The sequence below is a fragment of the Propithecus coquereli genome, unplaced genomic scaffold (genome assembly GCF_000956105.1).
Source record: "Propithecus coquereli isolate 6110/MARCELLA unplaced genomic scaffold, Pcoq_1.0 Scaffold156, whole genome shotgun sequence".
Classification (NCBI taxonomy): domain Eukaryota; kingdom Metazoa; phylum Chordata; class Mammalia; order Primates; family Indriidae; genus Propithecus; species Propithecus coquereli.
Window position 1 is genome coordinate 28,588 of NW_012140080.1, and position 17,206 is coordinate 45,793.

At 43.9% G+C, this 17,206-nt stretch overlaps 1 protein-coding gene across 1 annotated transcript; it reads right to left on the minus strand.

The window, feature by feature from the left end:
* Positions 1 to 14,418: 14,418 nt before the first annotated feature.
* LOC105807343 (insulin-like growth factor 2 mRNA-binding protein 3) lies at positions 14,419 to 16,519 on the minus strand. Its single transcript, XM_012640706.1, has 2 exons — positions 15,926 to 16,519; positions 14,419 to 14,532 (listed from the first exon to the last, which is right to left on the minus strand). Exons 1-2 carry the CDS (start codon positions 16,098 to 16,100, stop codon positions 14,468 to 14,470), a joined length of 240 nt encoding a protein of 79 aa, XP_012496160.1. The 5' UTR covers positions 16,101 to 16,519; the 3' UTR covers positions 14,419 to 14,467.
* Positions 16,520 to 17,206: the final 687 nt, after the last annotated feature.

Consider the following 17,206-nt stretch of genomic DNA (forward strand, 5'->3'; position numbering starts at 1 on the left):
GCCTCGGTCTCCCAGAATGCTAGGATTACAGGCGTGAGCCACCGAGCCCGGCCTTGAAGAATTCTTATCTACTACCATGAACTTTGACAGTTTCCCAATCCTTATGGATAAAGAGCCCTTCAAAGCGCAAGAGAAACAATGGATTTCAAAGCAACAAAGCACAAAAGTTCACTGAGATGATTTCAGATTCCACACTGCAACTTGTTACATTTTGGTGTAGAACCAAAGAATATCCACAATCATCTATAAAGGCTTAAAATATTCCTTCCTTTTCTAACCATGTATCTGTGAGGATGGATTTTCTTTATATTCTTTGATCAAAACAATACATCACAATAAATTGAAGACAGGAGTAATGATGAGTATTCAGTTGTCTACTAGGACAAACTTGGAACATGTAAAACAATTCTACTTATTTTGATTTTAGAAGTGTTTAATAAAAATCTAATGTTAACATAATGGGTTTATTAGTTATTAATTCATTTAAAAATAACAATTTTAAACATTATTCAGTTGATTGCTAATAATTAATATATACACCAATAAATAAAAAAAAAGGTCTTTGGGGGTCCTTGGTTTTTAAATGTAAAGGAATTGAAACCAAAAAGTTTAAGAAACACAAGAAAGAGTATAAAGCCAAAGACCTCCCATTACCTTCTCCCTTCCTCAATCATTTCTCCTTTGCAGAGATTTCCACCCTCTTTAGTGGATAACCTTCCAGACCTTTTCCTATGGTTTTTACACAGACATGTACATATGAAAGTTTTTTTCTCCAGTGTTTTTTTTTTGAGACAAGGTCTTGCTCTTCACTCAGGCTGGAGTACAGTGGCCCAATCATGGCTCACTGCAGCCTCCAACTCCCAGACTCAAGCAATCCTCTCACCTCTGCCTCTTGAGTAGCTGGGACTACAGGTGCATGCCACCATGCCCAGCTCATATTTCCAATTTTCAACCATTAAACAACACTACAAAAAAACATTTATTTATAACAGAACACTACAAGTGAAATTGCTAACATGGAGAAAACTGTTAAACATGCCTCAAAGTTACAAATAGTTTAACATTATTTTAAAGTACTTTTAACAAAAAGAAAAGCAGCTTTAAATATGGTCCTCCTCTTCAAAAATCTACCTTCAGCCAGGTGCAGTGACTTGTGCCTGTGATCTAGCGTTTTGGGAGGCCAAGGCAGGAGGATCACTTTAGCCCAGGAGTTGGAGCCTGCAGTGAGCTGTAATTATGCCACTGCACTCTATCCAGGGCAACAGAGCGAGACCCCATACGCCCCCTCACAAAAAAAAAAAAAACAACCAAAAAACTACCTTCTACAGCTCAAAAATAGGCAACTGCAAAACATCCCAGATAGTTAAATTATACAGCTAGGGATCCTCTTTGTGCTTAAAAACTAGACAATGGTGCTAGTTTCAGATTATCTGTATAATACCTATTAAAATGTGATCTGTAACATAATAAAACCTAAAAAGTTTGTGTTTTATGGACTCATTCCCAGGGACCTTTTTAAACAAGTCCTGCCTTGTGATTTAGATCTCCTTTCCAACATTGCCGACTAAAACTATGCTTACAGACTGCACAAAACCATGAGGACTGGGTGTTTTTCTATGATCCTTGGTTGAAGGATATTCACATTTTAAGCTCTAACAGATACTGCACCAAGTAGTATGCCAAGAAGTCTGCCAATTTACTCTCTAGCTATATAAGTGCCCATTCCTTGGCACCACAATCTTGCCAACACCGGATACTGTTAACCTTACTCATTTTTCCCCAACTTGATAGGCAGAAAATGCCATTTTAGTTGGCATTTGCCTAATAACTAGTTAGATTGGGTATCTTTTTGCACATAGATTGCCTTTTCGGATGGCCACTTCTTATCCTTTGTCTTTTTTCTTTTTTGACTGTGGGTGCATGCCACCACACTTGACTAATTTTTAAAACTTTTTGTAGAGAAGGAGGTCTCACTCACTATTGCCTAGGCTGGTCTCAAACTCCTGGCCTGAAGTGGTCCTCTTGCCTTGGCCTCCCAGAGTGCTAGGATTACAGGCATGAGCCACTGCAAACAGCCTGTGCACATAAAATTAACTGAAGTTGGGGCCAGCACGACAGCACAATGGTAAGGAGGGCATCCTGCTTAGAGCCACACAGCCCTCGATTAGAATATCTGCTCAATCTACGATCTTGGGCAAACTGATTAAACTCTGAGTGTCTCAGCTTTTTAAATTTGTAAATAGCAGTAATAAAACTTATTGCACAGGGTTGTTGGGAATTAAATGATGTTTGTAAAGGACTTCTTGGATTGTCTGACACTTGAGCAGTATTTTCTCGGTAATAGGTTTGTACATTTACCATGTGGCAATGGAAAATCAGGGATGGATGTCTATTCCTGCATTATTATGGTTTATGTTTCACATGTACACATACGTAGAAATGTTTCATATTTCCTTGTAGAATGTGGGTTATACACTGTGTACAGTTAAGGATTTGTATTTCATATCTAGATGCGTGAATCTTAGAAGCCCTAAAATGTGTTCAGTTCTGAAATTATCTTAAACAAGAGAGATTATCCTTAAAATAACAGACTGGGAAATGAACACCTAATTTTAAAGCGGTAAACACAGTACAAGAATGGACAAAGGAGCCTGAGCAACATAGAGAGGTCCTGTCTCTACAAAAACAGAAAAGTTAGACAAGCACAGTAGTGTGTGCCTGTAAGTCCCAGCTACTCAGGAGGCTGAGGCAGGAGGATAGTTTGAGCCTGGGAGTTGGGGGTTGCAGTGAGTGATGATGATGCCACTGCACTCTAGCCCCAGTGACAGAGTGAGACAGAGTGTGCACAAAAAAGTGCCTATCACATTTTTATCCAAAGGTTCATTATATCATCTGGGATGCCCTTAAAAAAAAATCAAATACCAGGAGCTTTAATCAGCACTATTGGTTACTGTCTTACCATCAATGGGCTCAGTCAACCTTATTACAGGATTCTTAGTCCTATACCACAATTGACCATAACTACGCTGGAGAGGATACCCTAAGAACGGCTCTGGATTCCATGGACTGTTTTGGGTTTATAGCCATTCCAATGAAGCACTGAAGAGGCAAAAGCAATTTAACAGGATCTCTGGTGAGTAGATCCCAAAACTAACCTAGGCATCAAGACTTCCATGATAATCCCAAAAAAGCATTAATGCAAGTTAATGCTAAACGGCATTAACTAAACTGACTGAGCCCCTGAAGTTAAACACACGAAGAATGAGAATAACGCAGTCGCTCCATCATGCACACAGGCTGCACACCACCCTGCCTCACACTCGAGCCTCTTTAATCTCAAACAGCTTGTCGTTCCCACACACACACCAGGATGTTCACACTCATGTGCCCTGGTTCCAGCTGTCCCTTCTGCCTCTTCCATCCTCGCTGCACACGGTCAGCCTCTGTTTGCCTTTCGCATCCCTCTAAATCTATCCCTGGCTGGCTGTACCAACACCCAGGCTAAGCCTACTGCCCCTCTCTGTGTTTCTGGGGCATCCCACATACACCCTATGACATGTTTACAACATTTCTTTATTTGCAGAGATTTTAATCCACCTTTATTTAGGATCACTGCCATGGCAAGCCACTGTTACTGTTGAAAATGAAAATAACATCACCAAGACACTGAGACAGAAGAAAGTGAAAGCCATTATATTATATTCCATGTGCTTTTTACTTTTCTTCAGGACAAGAGGCTTATTCTTTCTAGCCCCTGAAATCTAGCATAGAATCAACTACAAGCACCGGTGCTCAACCTATGCTTGTTAAACTAAAAATTTATATAACTCATAAGAAATGAATTCATTGCTGAAACTCAAAAAATACAGAAATAGGTAAACAAGCACACAAAAAAATGGAAACTATGAACTTAAACCACATATAACTCTCCAAAGAAAAAGAAAGAGCTTCTCCATTTCTGCAAAACCAGCTGACTTAATTTTTATTTAATTTTATTTTTTCTTAAACAGAATCTCCCTCTGTCACAAAGGCTTGAGTGCAGTGGCATCATCTAGCTCATGGCAACCTCAAACTCCTGGGCTCAAGTGATGCTCCTGCCTCAGCCTCCAGAGTAGCTGGGACTACAGGTGCATACAACTGATGCCTGGATAATTTTTCTATTTTTAGTAGAGACGGGGTCTCATGCTTGCTCAGGCTGGTCTCGAACTCCTGAGCTCAAGCAATCCTCCCACCTCGGCCTCCCTAGGATTACACGTGTGAGCCACCAACCCCAGCCCAAAACCAGCTGACTTAAAAAAAAAAAAAAAAAAGACATTTGGGGAATCACAAGGGAGAACTCAATCACTTCTTAAATAGTTTTACCACTCCCATGGGTTCTCATAACTAAGCTTTCCAATTATCTGCCCAGCTAGGATGGCAAGCTGAATAGCACCTTCTTTTGGGAGCTAATTCTTAATAAACTTTCTCCTCAAAATGTGATTTTGTAAAGTTTCCATTACAAGAAACTATTGTGAGTTTCTGAGGTAAAATCCAAGGTGCTACATATGAGAGGGAGAGCATGAGCCCTAGGTATTTGAGCTATAAATTATCAGAACTGGCCAAGCAAGCTGGCTCATGCCTACGATCCTAGCACTTTGGAAGGCTAAGGCCAGGAGTTTGAGATCAGCGTGAGCAAGAGTAAGAACCCCATCTCTACAAAAAAAAAAAAAAAATTAGCAGGCATGGTGGCACACACCCGTGGTCCCAGCTAATCAGGAGGCTGAGGCAGGAGGATCGCTGGAGCCCAGGAGTTAGAGGCTGTAGTGAGTTATGATGCCACCACTGCACTCTAGCCCAGGCAACAGAATGAAACCCTGCCTCAAAAAAAAAAAAATTATCAGAACTTAATTTTTATAGCTTTTTACTTAATTTTATATACAAAAGGTACAAATGAAATGGGACAAAGACTTGTCAGAATAGCACAACATGTATGGTAGAAGATTAAGTTTGTTTCTAGAATTATATAGTCCTCCATGCTTGAAGAGACAGTTCTTAACCAGTCTCACTGCACACTTCATGTGCTCTTTGCTGTCAAATTATGACTAACCATGTCAACATAAAAAATTTAGTGTTTTTTTTTAAGAGCACTTCCACATTTAAATATATATATCTTTTGACATTGCAATTCCCAGTTTAAGAATTTACATTGTAAAAATTCCCAGCCAAGAGTCGGGATAACACACACAGGTATGCTGAACTGAAATCACTATGAAGGCCGGGCACAGTGGCTCACGCCTGTAATCCTAGCACTCTGGGAGGCCAAGGAGGGTGGATTGTTTGAGCTCAGGAGTTCCAGACCAGCCTGAGCAAGAGCGAGATCCCGTCTCTACTAAAAAAAAATAGAAAGAAATTATCTGGACAACTAAAAATATATAGAAAAAATTAGCCAGGCATGGTGGCACATGCCTGTAGTCCCAGCTACTCGGGGAGCTGAGGCAGGAGGATCGCTTGAGCTCAGGAGTTTGAGGTTGCTGTGAGCTAGGCTGATATCACAGCACTCATTCTAGCCAGGGCAACAGAGTGAGACTCTCTCAAAAAAAAAAAAAAAAAAAAAAAGAAAATAATATACCAAAGTAACTAGTGGTAAACCCTGGGAAGTACATGGAGATGGTAAGGATTAAAAAACAACTATTTTTCATATTTTATTTTATGTGTTTTGAATTAATTTGAATGTACATACATATGTAAAAATTATCAATCTCCTTAATATTTATACACTCTAGTGTATCTAGGTTGTACCTTAAGAAAAAAGGTAATACATGCTCATTGTAGGGGGGGCAGGAAAAAAAATAAGAACACCCCATCCACCCACAGGTTTCTACTCCTGAAGCAGAACAAAGATCGTCCATGCATCTGTTATCACCACCAAATCTAATCTACATTATCCAGCTTTCACATCTGAATCTCAAGGAGAAAAATACAACAGCTACCACTGGAAAGACCACTGGTGATACTGTACTGATGCTTGACATACTTTATCCTACATAGGATCCTATGAAGCATCATTTCCATTCTAATCTCCCCAAGATCTCAATTTCCTTACCCTCAAACAACATCATGCATTTAGTAACTGGAGCTGGGAATCAAACCCAGATCTAAGACTTCATATCCCACACCCTTCTGACTATACCTTTCAGTTCAACAAGGACACATAAAGTAAGCAACAGAGCTCCTAATAAAGAGGTTTCAGCACAATTTCTTCCTCCTACTCTCCTGATCCTTAACGATATCCCAAGTTAAAGAGACTTTCTTCTGTAAGCCAGGGTCCTACCAAACTTGATATCAAGCTGGGACAAATGGACACCTCTGCCTCTTTTGCAATCTAAGAACACACCCTAAGCAGTTACAATCACCCTCTTGAGTTAAAGCAATGACATCTGCCTCTCCATGCCTTCTGTCCTACAGGCGTATCTTCTGGCCCCTCCTACTTCTCTGAAACTCATTTATATGAAGATGAAGCTGCTAAAAATATATATTAAAGCAAAAAAAAGTCTCATTTTCTGTCTTAAATAAGGATGTCCAAATGTTTTTATTCTATAATAAGCCCTGGATTCCAGACTACCTGTGTACAAGTCTTTTTCCTAAATAAAGATGAAAAATCAACCCTTCAAAGCCAAACAAGATTTCTGTATTTACAGAAGGCAAGAAATAAGACATCTCTGTTCTGACTCGCCACTGCAGACAAGATGGGGCTGCCGTGTACTTTGAGGATCTGAACTTAAATGGAAGGAATGAAGGCAGGCAGGGCAGAGTCACAGCACCTGGAAATGGGCTTCACTTGGTCACTTCTCCCAGGGCCTTATTGAGAAATTTTGGTAAAGCAACCAATACCACTTAAGAATCTATCTCATTTTTGCGTTATCTCATTTTTATTAGTTTACCTTTCCTAAAATAGTAGTGTTTAAACATTTTGAAAGTAGTACTCCACTGATCAAAGGACTTGCATAGACAGAAAAAAAGGTATTGAAAAGAATTATTCAAACCAAATCCTCTGTCTCAAAAAAAATCAATTGATCTAACATTATCAATCACCTCGTTTTGGCAACTATTGTAACCGAAGACAGGATTCATAATTTGGGGAGCACGCTACTTTACCAAACACCAGATTTTTAAGTATGCAAAAAAATGAGAGAATTTAGTTACTTCCAAAAGATTTCTTATAGCGAAAGTTTTGTGAATAAAATGGAAGGAATGCTTAATTTATGCTAGCATCCTAAAATAGAGTATTTTAAACCTAGCCCATGATATCCATAAACATTTAGCCAATAATTTCAACCTCTGCTTGTTAAATCAAGTATTTAGACCACCAATAGAAGCACTGGATTTGGTCTATACTGTTTTGGAATCTAAGACAGCTTCAGAGAATTTCCCAAATGTACCTTGATAAAAAAGTCGAATGAGGCTGGGGGCAGTGGCTCACTTCTATAATCCTAGCATTCTGGGAGGCTGAGTCAGGAGGATTGCTTGAGCTCAGGAGTTGGAGACCAGCCTGATTTCAACATGGACTTGTAGGGGGCAGGAGAAGAAAGAGACCAGCCTGAGCGAGACCCTGTCTCTACTAAAAATATAAAAATTTAGCCGGGCAACTAAAAATAGAAAAAAAGTTAGCCAGGTGTGGTTGTGCGCGCCTGTAGTCCCAGCTACTTGGGAGGCTGAGGCAGGAGGGTCGCTTGAGCCCAGGAGTTTGAGGTTGCTGTGAGCTAGGCTGATGCCACAGCACTCTAGCCCGGGCAACAGAGCAAGACACTGTCTCAAAAAAAAAAAAAAAAAAAGTAGAATGAGTTGTCTGTAATCTGACAGTGAGCTCATAGCCATCAGAAACGCTGAAAGATGCAAGAGTAGGTCAATTGTTGCTAGATGTCACAAACAAGTCTTGTCCACTGAGCAAGGAGGATCTATTAAAGTTGGAAGACTATTCTATCTCTAACAGATAATAAACAGAGTATGCTCAGAATCAAGATCCTAAAAAATGAATTCTGAAAGAAAGGGTATATCCCAGGTTGCTCCAAAATTTGTAAACCATTCTCCATCTATTTACAGAAGAGCCAGAAGGCTGAAATTTAATACACCCCCACTCACTTATTCACCCATCTAATTCAGTATCTCTCAGTGGTTTTCTACATAGTTGATTACACCCTCCTTCTCCATAGGCTTTCTTCACTTACCTCCCACAAACAGTTCACTCTGCTTGCTTGCTTCTAGGTTATCATCCTCCTGTTACCCTCCTTTGCCGGTCTCTCTTTTCTTCGAGAGCCCCAGGCTCAGGTGCTTTGTGATCTTGTCCAATTCCCTGGTTTCAAATACCAAAAGCTAATGAAGCCCCTAATTTTCACTTCTATGTCCTTGAGCTCCAGATTGATATACCCAACTGCCTATTCCGCTTCTTCATTTACATTTCTAATAAGTATTAGAAACACAATACACCAAAAGCAAAGCTGGATTTCCACGCAAGAATCTGCTCCTCCCCCAATAGTCTCCATTTTGGTAAATGGCACCATCTTCCACACAGTTGTTTTGGTCAAAAAATCTTGTCATCTTTGACTCTTCTCATGCTCACTTAATCCAGGAGCAAATTCTGTTGGCTGTTCCTCATGGCTATATAGAGAACAGCTGCTACCCATTACCTGCAAAGCTAATACCATCATCTCTTACCAGGCTATTATAATGGGGGCTAGCTCTCCATTTCTAGCACTACATGCAATTTTCTAATATTTTCTGTTCAAAGTAGTTTGACGCCGCTACTTCTTCCCTACTTATCTTCTTCACTACTTATCTATCGGTGAAAGATAATCTACAAAGATGGTCACCATCGATTCTTCCCTCTCTGTACCTGCAAGCCACTCTACCATCCAGAGATAGTCTATCTGCATATCCCGCTTGAATCTAGGCTGGCCTGGTGACTTGCCTTAACCAATCAGATGGGACAGGACTAACAATGTGCCAATTCTGAGTCCAGCCTTTAACAAGACTAGCAGCTTCCACTTTCACTTGGGGTAGTCAGCTGTGCTATAAAAAAGCTCAGGCTACTTTTGAATGATGAGATACCATGTGGAGAAAGGTCACAAGGACAACCACTAAGACCAGTTATAAGAGTGAATGAAGCCTTCTTGGTCCTGTTAGCCCAGCTTAGTAAATGACCCAAATGATACCACGTGGAACAGAACCAGCCTCCTAACAGACCTACAGAATCATGAGTTGTCGTTTTGGGGTGGTTTGTTATGCAGCAATGGATAACTGAAATACCACGATCACAACAAAACCAAATCCCTAAACAACTAAGTGATAATGCCAGATAGTCTAAGGACTTAGGCCTTTTTCAGCTTACAGTTCTACTTGATTCCTCAAAGAATACTTCTCAATAATTTCAAACTATTTTCTAATCAAGTTAAACGGTCTCAGGATAATTCTCTAAAATACATACAGTTTATGTACTATGTATTCCCCTTCAGGGCAATAAAGCGCACATACTATATCAATATTTATAACTGTGTTTATTTACCACTACTGAACCCTTGCCAAACAGCAATTTTAGACCATGATAAATTACACCCTCAATTTTAATGTAGCACTCAAAACTGTGCTTGCCACCAGCCTTCAAGCAAAATCCCAGCAGTCCAAGCCAATTTGTAATATCAGATTTATGGCGCAGAGATCCTAACTAAGAATGCCAATCCTACCCCTTGGTCATTGCTACCACACTGCCACCTCCTGTCTTATGACTCTGGAAGCTTGAATCAGAGGCAACAGGCGATAAAGGAAACTCAGCTAAGAATAGCACAGCTAACCATCTCGTCTTTCCGCCTCTCCTTCCTCCCAGACCAAACCAACCGCCAAAGTTACTGAATGGATAATTCATACCTTTCAAAAATTAGTTACTGCTAGAAAAGTTGCTGCCTGCACACTGCTCAAGACAATTATAATGAAGTCACTTCAGATATAAAAAGATGGTTCAACAGCTTCACTTTAATACAAAATCTCAATCCTATAACACATTAACTGAAGCGGTATGGCTCATGAAAGGGTTTCAAAGCATGGCAAAGATCATTTCCCTCTTGCTGACTGCCTGAAAGAGGTACATGGGCAAAAGCAACTGAGCTACCACACTACGGAAAAACTCAAGTCAAGCTTCTTACAGGGAAAACCCCAGATCTCTGTAATTCCAAAAGAGTTTGAAGCCTTAGCTAGTAACCCGTTTATTCCAAGCAGAATGGTAAAAATCTCAACAAAATACTGCATGCCCCTTGTAGTTTATTATAATGGCATTTGGCCTTGAATAGAGAATGTAAGCGATCACACAAATCAAAAGGAACGCCAGAACAGAAGCCAAGATTCTTGATTCCCACCGGCTCCAGGCACATGTCATGTTTCCATAACATCTTCCTGAGTTACTGTGGACAACCACACAGTAGAAGCTACTTACCAACAATCAATTTAATTTTTTACAGTTGTATTAAAACCAAAGAAATTTTTCAAACTGTTTTGAGAAAACACGAAACCAAGAAAAAAACCTCTCCAGCTACAACAATTTAAGCAGCCACACATTGATCTTAAACTGAGCATTCCAAAGATTATCCTTCTTATGATTCTTTACCAGCCACGAAAGTTTCCTAACATTCAGAACCAAGTGTCTACATGTGTGAGAAACTCCCCCAATTCACAAGATTCAGCAATACCACACTGATAAGGAAGGGGTACACTCCTATTCATACCTGTGTGTTTAAATGTTCCACATTAAAAAGAGCTTTCCTTGTTCTAAGACTTTGAAGTCAGCCCCACGATGAGGGGTCACATGCTTTGGCTAATGGGCATATTGTTGGTTATGGTACCATCCTATTCTATACTTAACAGCTATTAAAATGCAACAGTAGATTTTAAGTAGCCACTGAAAGTATGATCCATTTAAAATCGCAGTTACTTTTATAATACTCTATCCAATTTACATGTTAAACACAGATTCTAATATGGAAATAAGTTGTTCACTTATTTATTTTAGAGATGAGGTCTTCCTCTGTCACCCAGGCTTAAGTGTAGCGGCCTGATCATAGCTCACGGCAGCCTTGAACTCCTGAGCTCAAGCGTAGCCTCCTGAGTAGCTGGGACTACAAGCAAGCACCACCACACTCAGCTTATTTTCTTTTTTTAAGGAAACAAAGAGGGACATTTGAGCTTAGGCATCACAGTTTGTTTTATAGGATCCTTCCCGGAAAAATATTAACTATAATATCTTATTTTTTTCTCCTTCATTCAAATATATTTTCAGCTACATTTAATCCCAATTAATGCTAACAGCTAAATCATGAGGAAGTTTAATCAGAAATGGTGACGCAATAGAAAAAAATACGAAATTATATTCATAATTTTAAAAAGCCACGGAAATTGAACTAAAGCCACCATCCTCTCAGTTCCCTTACTGTCAGCAACTTTCCTGTTCCCTCTCCCATGCCCAACAGCCCACAACATAACAAAAAAGGACATCAGTGCTATTTACATAATCACATAGGGGCACATACAAGCCCCACAAGATACCAGCAGCTCTTCCAACAAAACTCAGCTACAATCTTCAAAGTCGCAACTACGTCCACACTCACCCTTACCTCCAAGGGGAGAAAAACGCTAAGCCTATACCTCCGAGTCATCAAGTCTTCATTTGCTTTATCTTTTAACACTATCACAGATATCCAATGCAATTTTCTCTTCATCCCAGACGCAGGGACCTCAAGGTCTATGAAGTACTGCTATAATCTTCCCCAACTGAGGGGTGTCTGAATGCAGAAAAGCCACATTCCTTCCACATTCCCTTGAGACTTCGGTAATCAGGAGTTAAGCTTGGTCTGAACCAAACTCAACAATGCCCCTTGCTGAAAGGGTCCCCACCCAGCTTCAAAGTCAGAGCTAGACCAGCCTGCCAAGCATCCAATCACCTCCTGGGCCTGCTCCCCTGTTTAGTTAGTGCAAGTCCATTCATCCATCTAAGCCTGCTGCCATAGCATTCTCCAGCACCAGGTTCCCAGCATGCCTCGCACCAGGTTCCCAGCATGCCTCGCACAGCAGGTATAAAGGTCGTTGCGGCACATGTGGGTGTGCCTGCCTCAGATGCCCACATGACGACGGGATGGAATGAAATGACTGCTAAGCAGAAAGAACTCCACCCTGAAGTCCAGCAGACTCACTTGGCAAGGACTGAGCTGTGGCATTCAACTCACTATCATAGCAACCCCCTCCAAGACCACCTCTTGACGTTCCTGTAGATGCTGGGCATGTGGTCACCAGGGTGCCTTCTCTGCCCTCTCCCAGAGCCTTTGCAGATGGTGGAACAGTCCAGATAAGGGAAACTGCATCACAGCTCCAAAGTTCAGTTAAAACAATTTTAATACAGGTTTCCAGTAAATTTCTCGCGGCAAAAGCAAGCTCTGCTTTTAAAACATTTCAACACAAGCAAAAGATTTACTTGATTTTTCTCTCAAATCAGTAAAAAATTGTCTCCAGTGTTCTCATCTATTTTCTAGTAAGATGGTACTGTATCATTTAAATTCCTGAGCATTTTCATGCTAGTGAAAAATGAGCTTGACTATTTAATCTACATTGTTAATAAACTGAAAAAGTTTCCACTGATAAATACTTGCTGCCAGTGGTAACATTTTACCTTATGTGCTTTCCTAAAGAGAAACTCCAGTTCATTATAAAATAACAAGTAACTAAGCATGTTTTTAGGCTGGGCAAAAGCCTTTAAGAATAAAACAGGCAGTTGTTATCAGATAATATTTTAAATTTAATTTCCTACACATGGGGAGAAATTCACACCAGGTTGGAAAGGAGAAGCAGGAGATTAAGGCAAAGTAATCTGTATTTACATGTAGGTCAATGAATTGTATCTGAAAAACTCAAACATTTAATGTTTAAACTTAGAAACTCTCAAACGGTAAAATGCCAGTCCTTCAAACAACCATTTGCTTATTTTTTTAATTCAACATTTTAAGAAAATTAAGACACACTGGCCAAATATGAAACCAATTAAAATTGGCAGAATGTGCTCACATGTTTTTCCTAGGTAACCAATTCAGATTATGCCTTTAAAGTTTTTAGGGGGCTACAACTTCTCCCTCAGTTTTTCAATTCCTGTTAAACTAAGCTCAGTCTAGGTATTTTTCAGTACACATTTTATTATTTTAGAAGCGCTTTAAAAATAATTACATTCTATATAAAGTAACTTGACCACTACCAAAATTCCCAACTAGAACTAAATCAGGTCACTTGAATCTCTTTTCAATTATCCTAATGAGATTTAAGTACATGAACAAGAGAAATCCACAAAAATTCAAATCAGCTCGTTCCTAAAAACAAGATTTGTGAAAACGCTTTACCTGGAAGAGAGCTCAATCTGGAAATAGGCATACAGATGACATTTTGTGTAGCCATCTATCTTTGCACACAGCACCAGGGAACGGCAGAGCAAACCCCTCCTGCCCTCCCGCACGCACTCACCAACACCTAACCAGATACACGCAGCCCTGGTTTAAATTAAATTCGAGCTTATTGTTTGGCTCAAGCTGGGAGTAGGGAGATGGGGGAGGAGCAGGCAGAAACCCTAACCCCACCTTGCAAAACCCAGAAAGGCACAGGACAACCCCAGGGACACTGGGAGGGTACAGCCTTTCCAGTTAGTTACAGAGCCAAAATCTGGCCTGCTCTGGAAAAAGGAGCCATGTCTCCAAAATACTTCAGAGGCCATAACAGTCTGCAAACATTCTCTAAAGTGACACGCTACACATGCTGAGAAGAGAAATACCCCTGCTTAAGTAGCACAAATCTAGTAAGCAAAAAATATACCTTAAAAGGGGAGGGGAAGACAAAGGCGGTAACTACAGAAATCTATTATGTATAGCTTTGGAGTGACCAAAAGGTATTTCTGGGCTGGAGAAGCCCAGGCGTTCGCTCACGTGTTCCAATACCCGCGGGCCAGCAAACAGGGGAAAGGCAAATTCCTCTCTTCTCAGATGCGCCCCGGGCCTCCCAGCTCCGGACAGGGAAGGAAAGGAGCGCCACCCCGCGCGTGTCCGCAACCGCTTTCCGCTACCTTGTACCTAAGGGTGTGGGGGGTCATCCCTTGCTCCCTAAGTCCTGCAGACTCCCCAGGTCTGCCCGTTGAGACTTTTGATTTCGATTTCCCGTTGTAGCAATTTGACCTGCTCTGACACAAAACATCTAGCTGTGAGCTTCCTTGAGAGATTCTGATAACCAATAACAACAACTGAGCGGCAGGGGCCACAGCACTAGCAACACACACAGCCCTACCACAAACGCAAGGGGAAAAGAAACGCCAAGCCATATAGCAGCCTGGTAAGCACAAGAGGCCAAGAAGTTGTTTTCAGCTGAGTCTTTCCTCCCAGTAATGGAGTGGGAAGAGAATCGGTGAAAACAGAATATAAGCTCACCTTTGCCTTTTTGGGACCGAGTGCTCAACTTCTATGGGTTTCCCGTGCAGTTCCATTTTACCTGCGGACACACAATAAGTGAGAGAAGGTCGGCCGGGTTCAGCGGCTCTCCCCACCCTAAGGACAGGCACAGCCTAAGCGGCGACACAAATGGCCTCCTGAGACCCCGAATTGCCCCCAAGGCCCGGACGCGGCTTAAGGCCTACAGAGTAGCCGGGTATCACACGGGTGGGAAGCCGACCCCCTTGGATGGGTGTGGATTTTTAACTTACGGATGGTTGGAGAAGAGGATCCATTGGCGAGCCCACTGCTTGGGTAACATTTTAGTCCCCAGGACTCTCCCGCCCACCTAGGGGGGTTATCCAACCCCACAAGGCCCGCAAGAGGGACACTGCCCACGGGACAAACTCGGGGGAAGAGGCTACATTGGTTTTCTTCAGGAGGGAGCTCCCCGGCCCTTCTCTCTGCTTGATCCCAGGCCCGCGGGAACACTAGGCGGTGGGGCTGGGGAGGACAGGGAGTGGCGGGAAAGGGCCGGGGACGACAGGAGGGAGGAAAGACAAGTGAATGGCCAGAGGTGCCTCTCAACACAGACTGAACCAGGAGCAAAGAACGACGAGGCTCCCGCACTGGGTCGGAGTTGACAACAGGGAAGCCGAAAGGCAAGAGGCTCCCAGAGGGGCCCCAAGCGCAGCCCTCCCCGGGGGCGTTCTGCCCCGCCAGGCACGGTCCTCCGCCTTGGATGAGCCACCCTGCCACCCCAGAGGCCGCAGCCCCGCGCCGGGGCCCAGAGAGCGGCGGGTGGCCCAGAGCCGTGACGGCGACTCCCTCCCAGGCGACAAGCTGCCGCCCCCGCCCACCTGCCCCTTTGGCTTGTCGGACCAGGAGAGGTGGAATGTGGAATAGGGAAACCGGGCGCACTCGCTCGCCTCCCGCAGGGTGGAGAGGAAGCGCGGGGCCGCCTGTGCGAGGCACCAGCCCTCGGCCTCACTCGGCAGCCGGGTCGAGGCCACTTTCCATTCTCCAAGGCCGGGGGGGAGGGCAGCGCAGCCAGCGCCGTAAATAACGACCAGAGGAAAGCAGGAAGGAAGGAGGAACAAGCGGACGTTCAAGCTCGGCCCAGCTTGCCGGGCCTGGAGCACGCGCCTGGGCCCAGGCGGGGCGCGGGTGGAGCGCGCCTTCCCCCAGCCCCGCGCCCCTCCGAGCCGGCGCCGGGGCTTTCTTGACAGCGCGTCCGCCCTCACCCAGCAAACCGCGGCCTGGGGAGGGGAGCCGCGGGCCCGAGTGGGCGCCGAGGCTGCGGGGAGCCCGCGGCCCCACGCGAGTGGGCACTCGGGCCTCAGCCCCGCTCCCCGCCCGCGCCGGGCCTGGGGCTCGCGGAACCGCCTCGGTGGGCCCGGGCCGGCGGCGCAAGGCTGGGGCGGGAGCCCGAGCGGGGCCAGGCCGGGGCCCACCTGAAAGCGCCTCGATGGCCTTGAGGGCCCAGCTCTCGTCCGGGCAGTCCACGAACGCGTAGCCCGTCTTCACCAGGAAGGGTCCCGACACCGGGATTTTGGCGTCCTTGAAGATACTTTCTAGGTCCGAGGGGGCGGCGTTCTCGCTGAGGTTTCCGATATACAGTTTGTTCATCGTGCAGACTGGTGGTTTAAAAAAATTAATGAGAAAAAGGAAAAATTAAAACCACCCAGTGATGGATGGATCCGGCGGGTTTTGTTCCCCTCGTCTTCTGGCCTTTAAAACACACAAACACAGTAAGAACCAAGCACTAGAACGAGGAGCGAAAAATCAGATCCGAGGGTTCTTGTCCTTTTCCAGATACTTAAAAAAAAAAGAAAAGAAAGAAAGAACAGAAAAAGCCTAGCTACAACCCAAACGCATCAACGAGTCTTCCTAACTCTGAGGAGGAGGCGGGATTAGTAAGAGAAAGGAGAAGGAGGAGGGGAAAAACTACTTTTTGTCTCTTCCTCTCCAACCCCTTTGGCATCGGCCAGCCGACTGTGAAAATATCACACTACGTGAGGCAGGCGCCGCCTCCCCATAAAAAACCCAGAAGGGTGACTGGCAGGAGGGAGGGGAGAGGGGGAGGAGGGAGGAAGGCGCAGGAGGCGGAAAAAATCCGCTCCGAGTGTCCGGCTTTTTGAATGAGCCACGTGTTCAAACTACAAATCAACGTCTCACGTGAGGAATCCCAGCGCCTCAATTAAAGTGGGTTTCGGAGGAGAAAAAAAAAGAGCGAGCGAGAGGAAGAGGGGGAGGGGAAACGAGATGGGGCGAGGGACCCTGAGAAGGGGGAGGAGGAGGAGGGAAAAAATGCTAGAGAAGCCGCAGCCCGGCGCCGAGGGGAGCTGATTGTCACAACCCGAGTTTAGAAAGGGTTATCTGGTCAGGGCCGATCCAGGGAGGGAGGGTTGGAATATTGATTTTTTTTTTTTCCAACGAGGAAAGGGGTGGGGTGCTAGGCAATTCCTCAGCTCTAGTTACCGTAGTTTTAACCATTCACTTTTTTAAACAGGTAATTAACAAAACCAATGAGTCTCAATCCCGAACTCGCCTGGTGGCTTTAATGACATGAGAAGTGTAACCCCAGCAAAGCCGCCAGCACGTTTCCAAGGCTGGCAGGGACGGAAACGCAGCGGGGCTGGGGGCGGGACAGGCGGGCGGACTCGCCCCACCCAGTGCACCCTCGTCGGGCCCGGGGCACCGCGGGAGTGGGGCGGCCCCGAGCCGGGGCGGTG

Excerpts from the sequence above, each read along its gene's own strand:
- LOC105807343 (XM_012640706.1), bottom strand. The coding sequence starts at position 16,100 with ATGAACAAACTGTATATCGGAAACCTCAGCGAGAACGCCGCCCCCTCG. Across the intron at positions 14,533-15,925 it reads GGCCATCGAGGCGCTTTCAG|GTAAAATGGAACTGCACGGG; the intron begins GTGGGCCCCGGC and ends GTGTGTCCGCAG.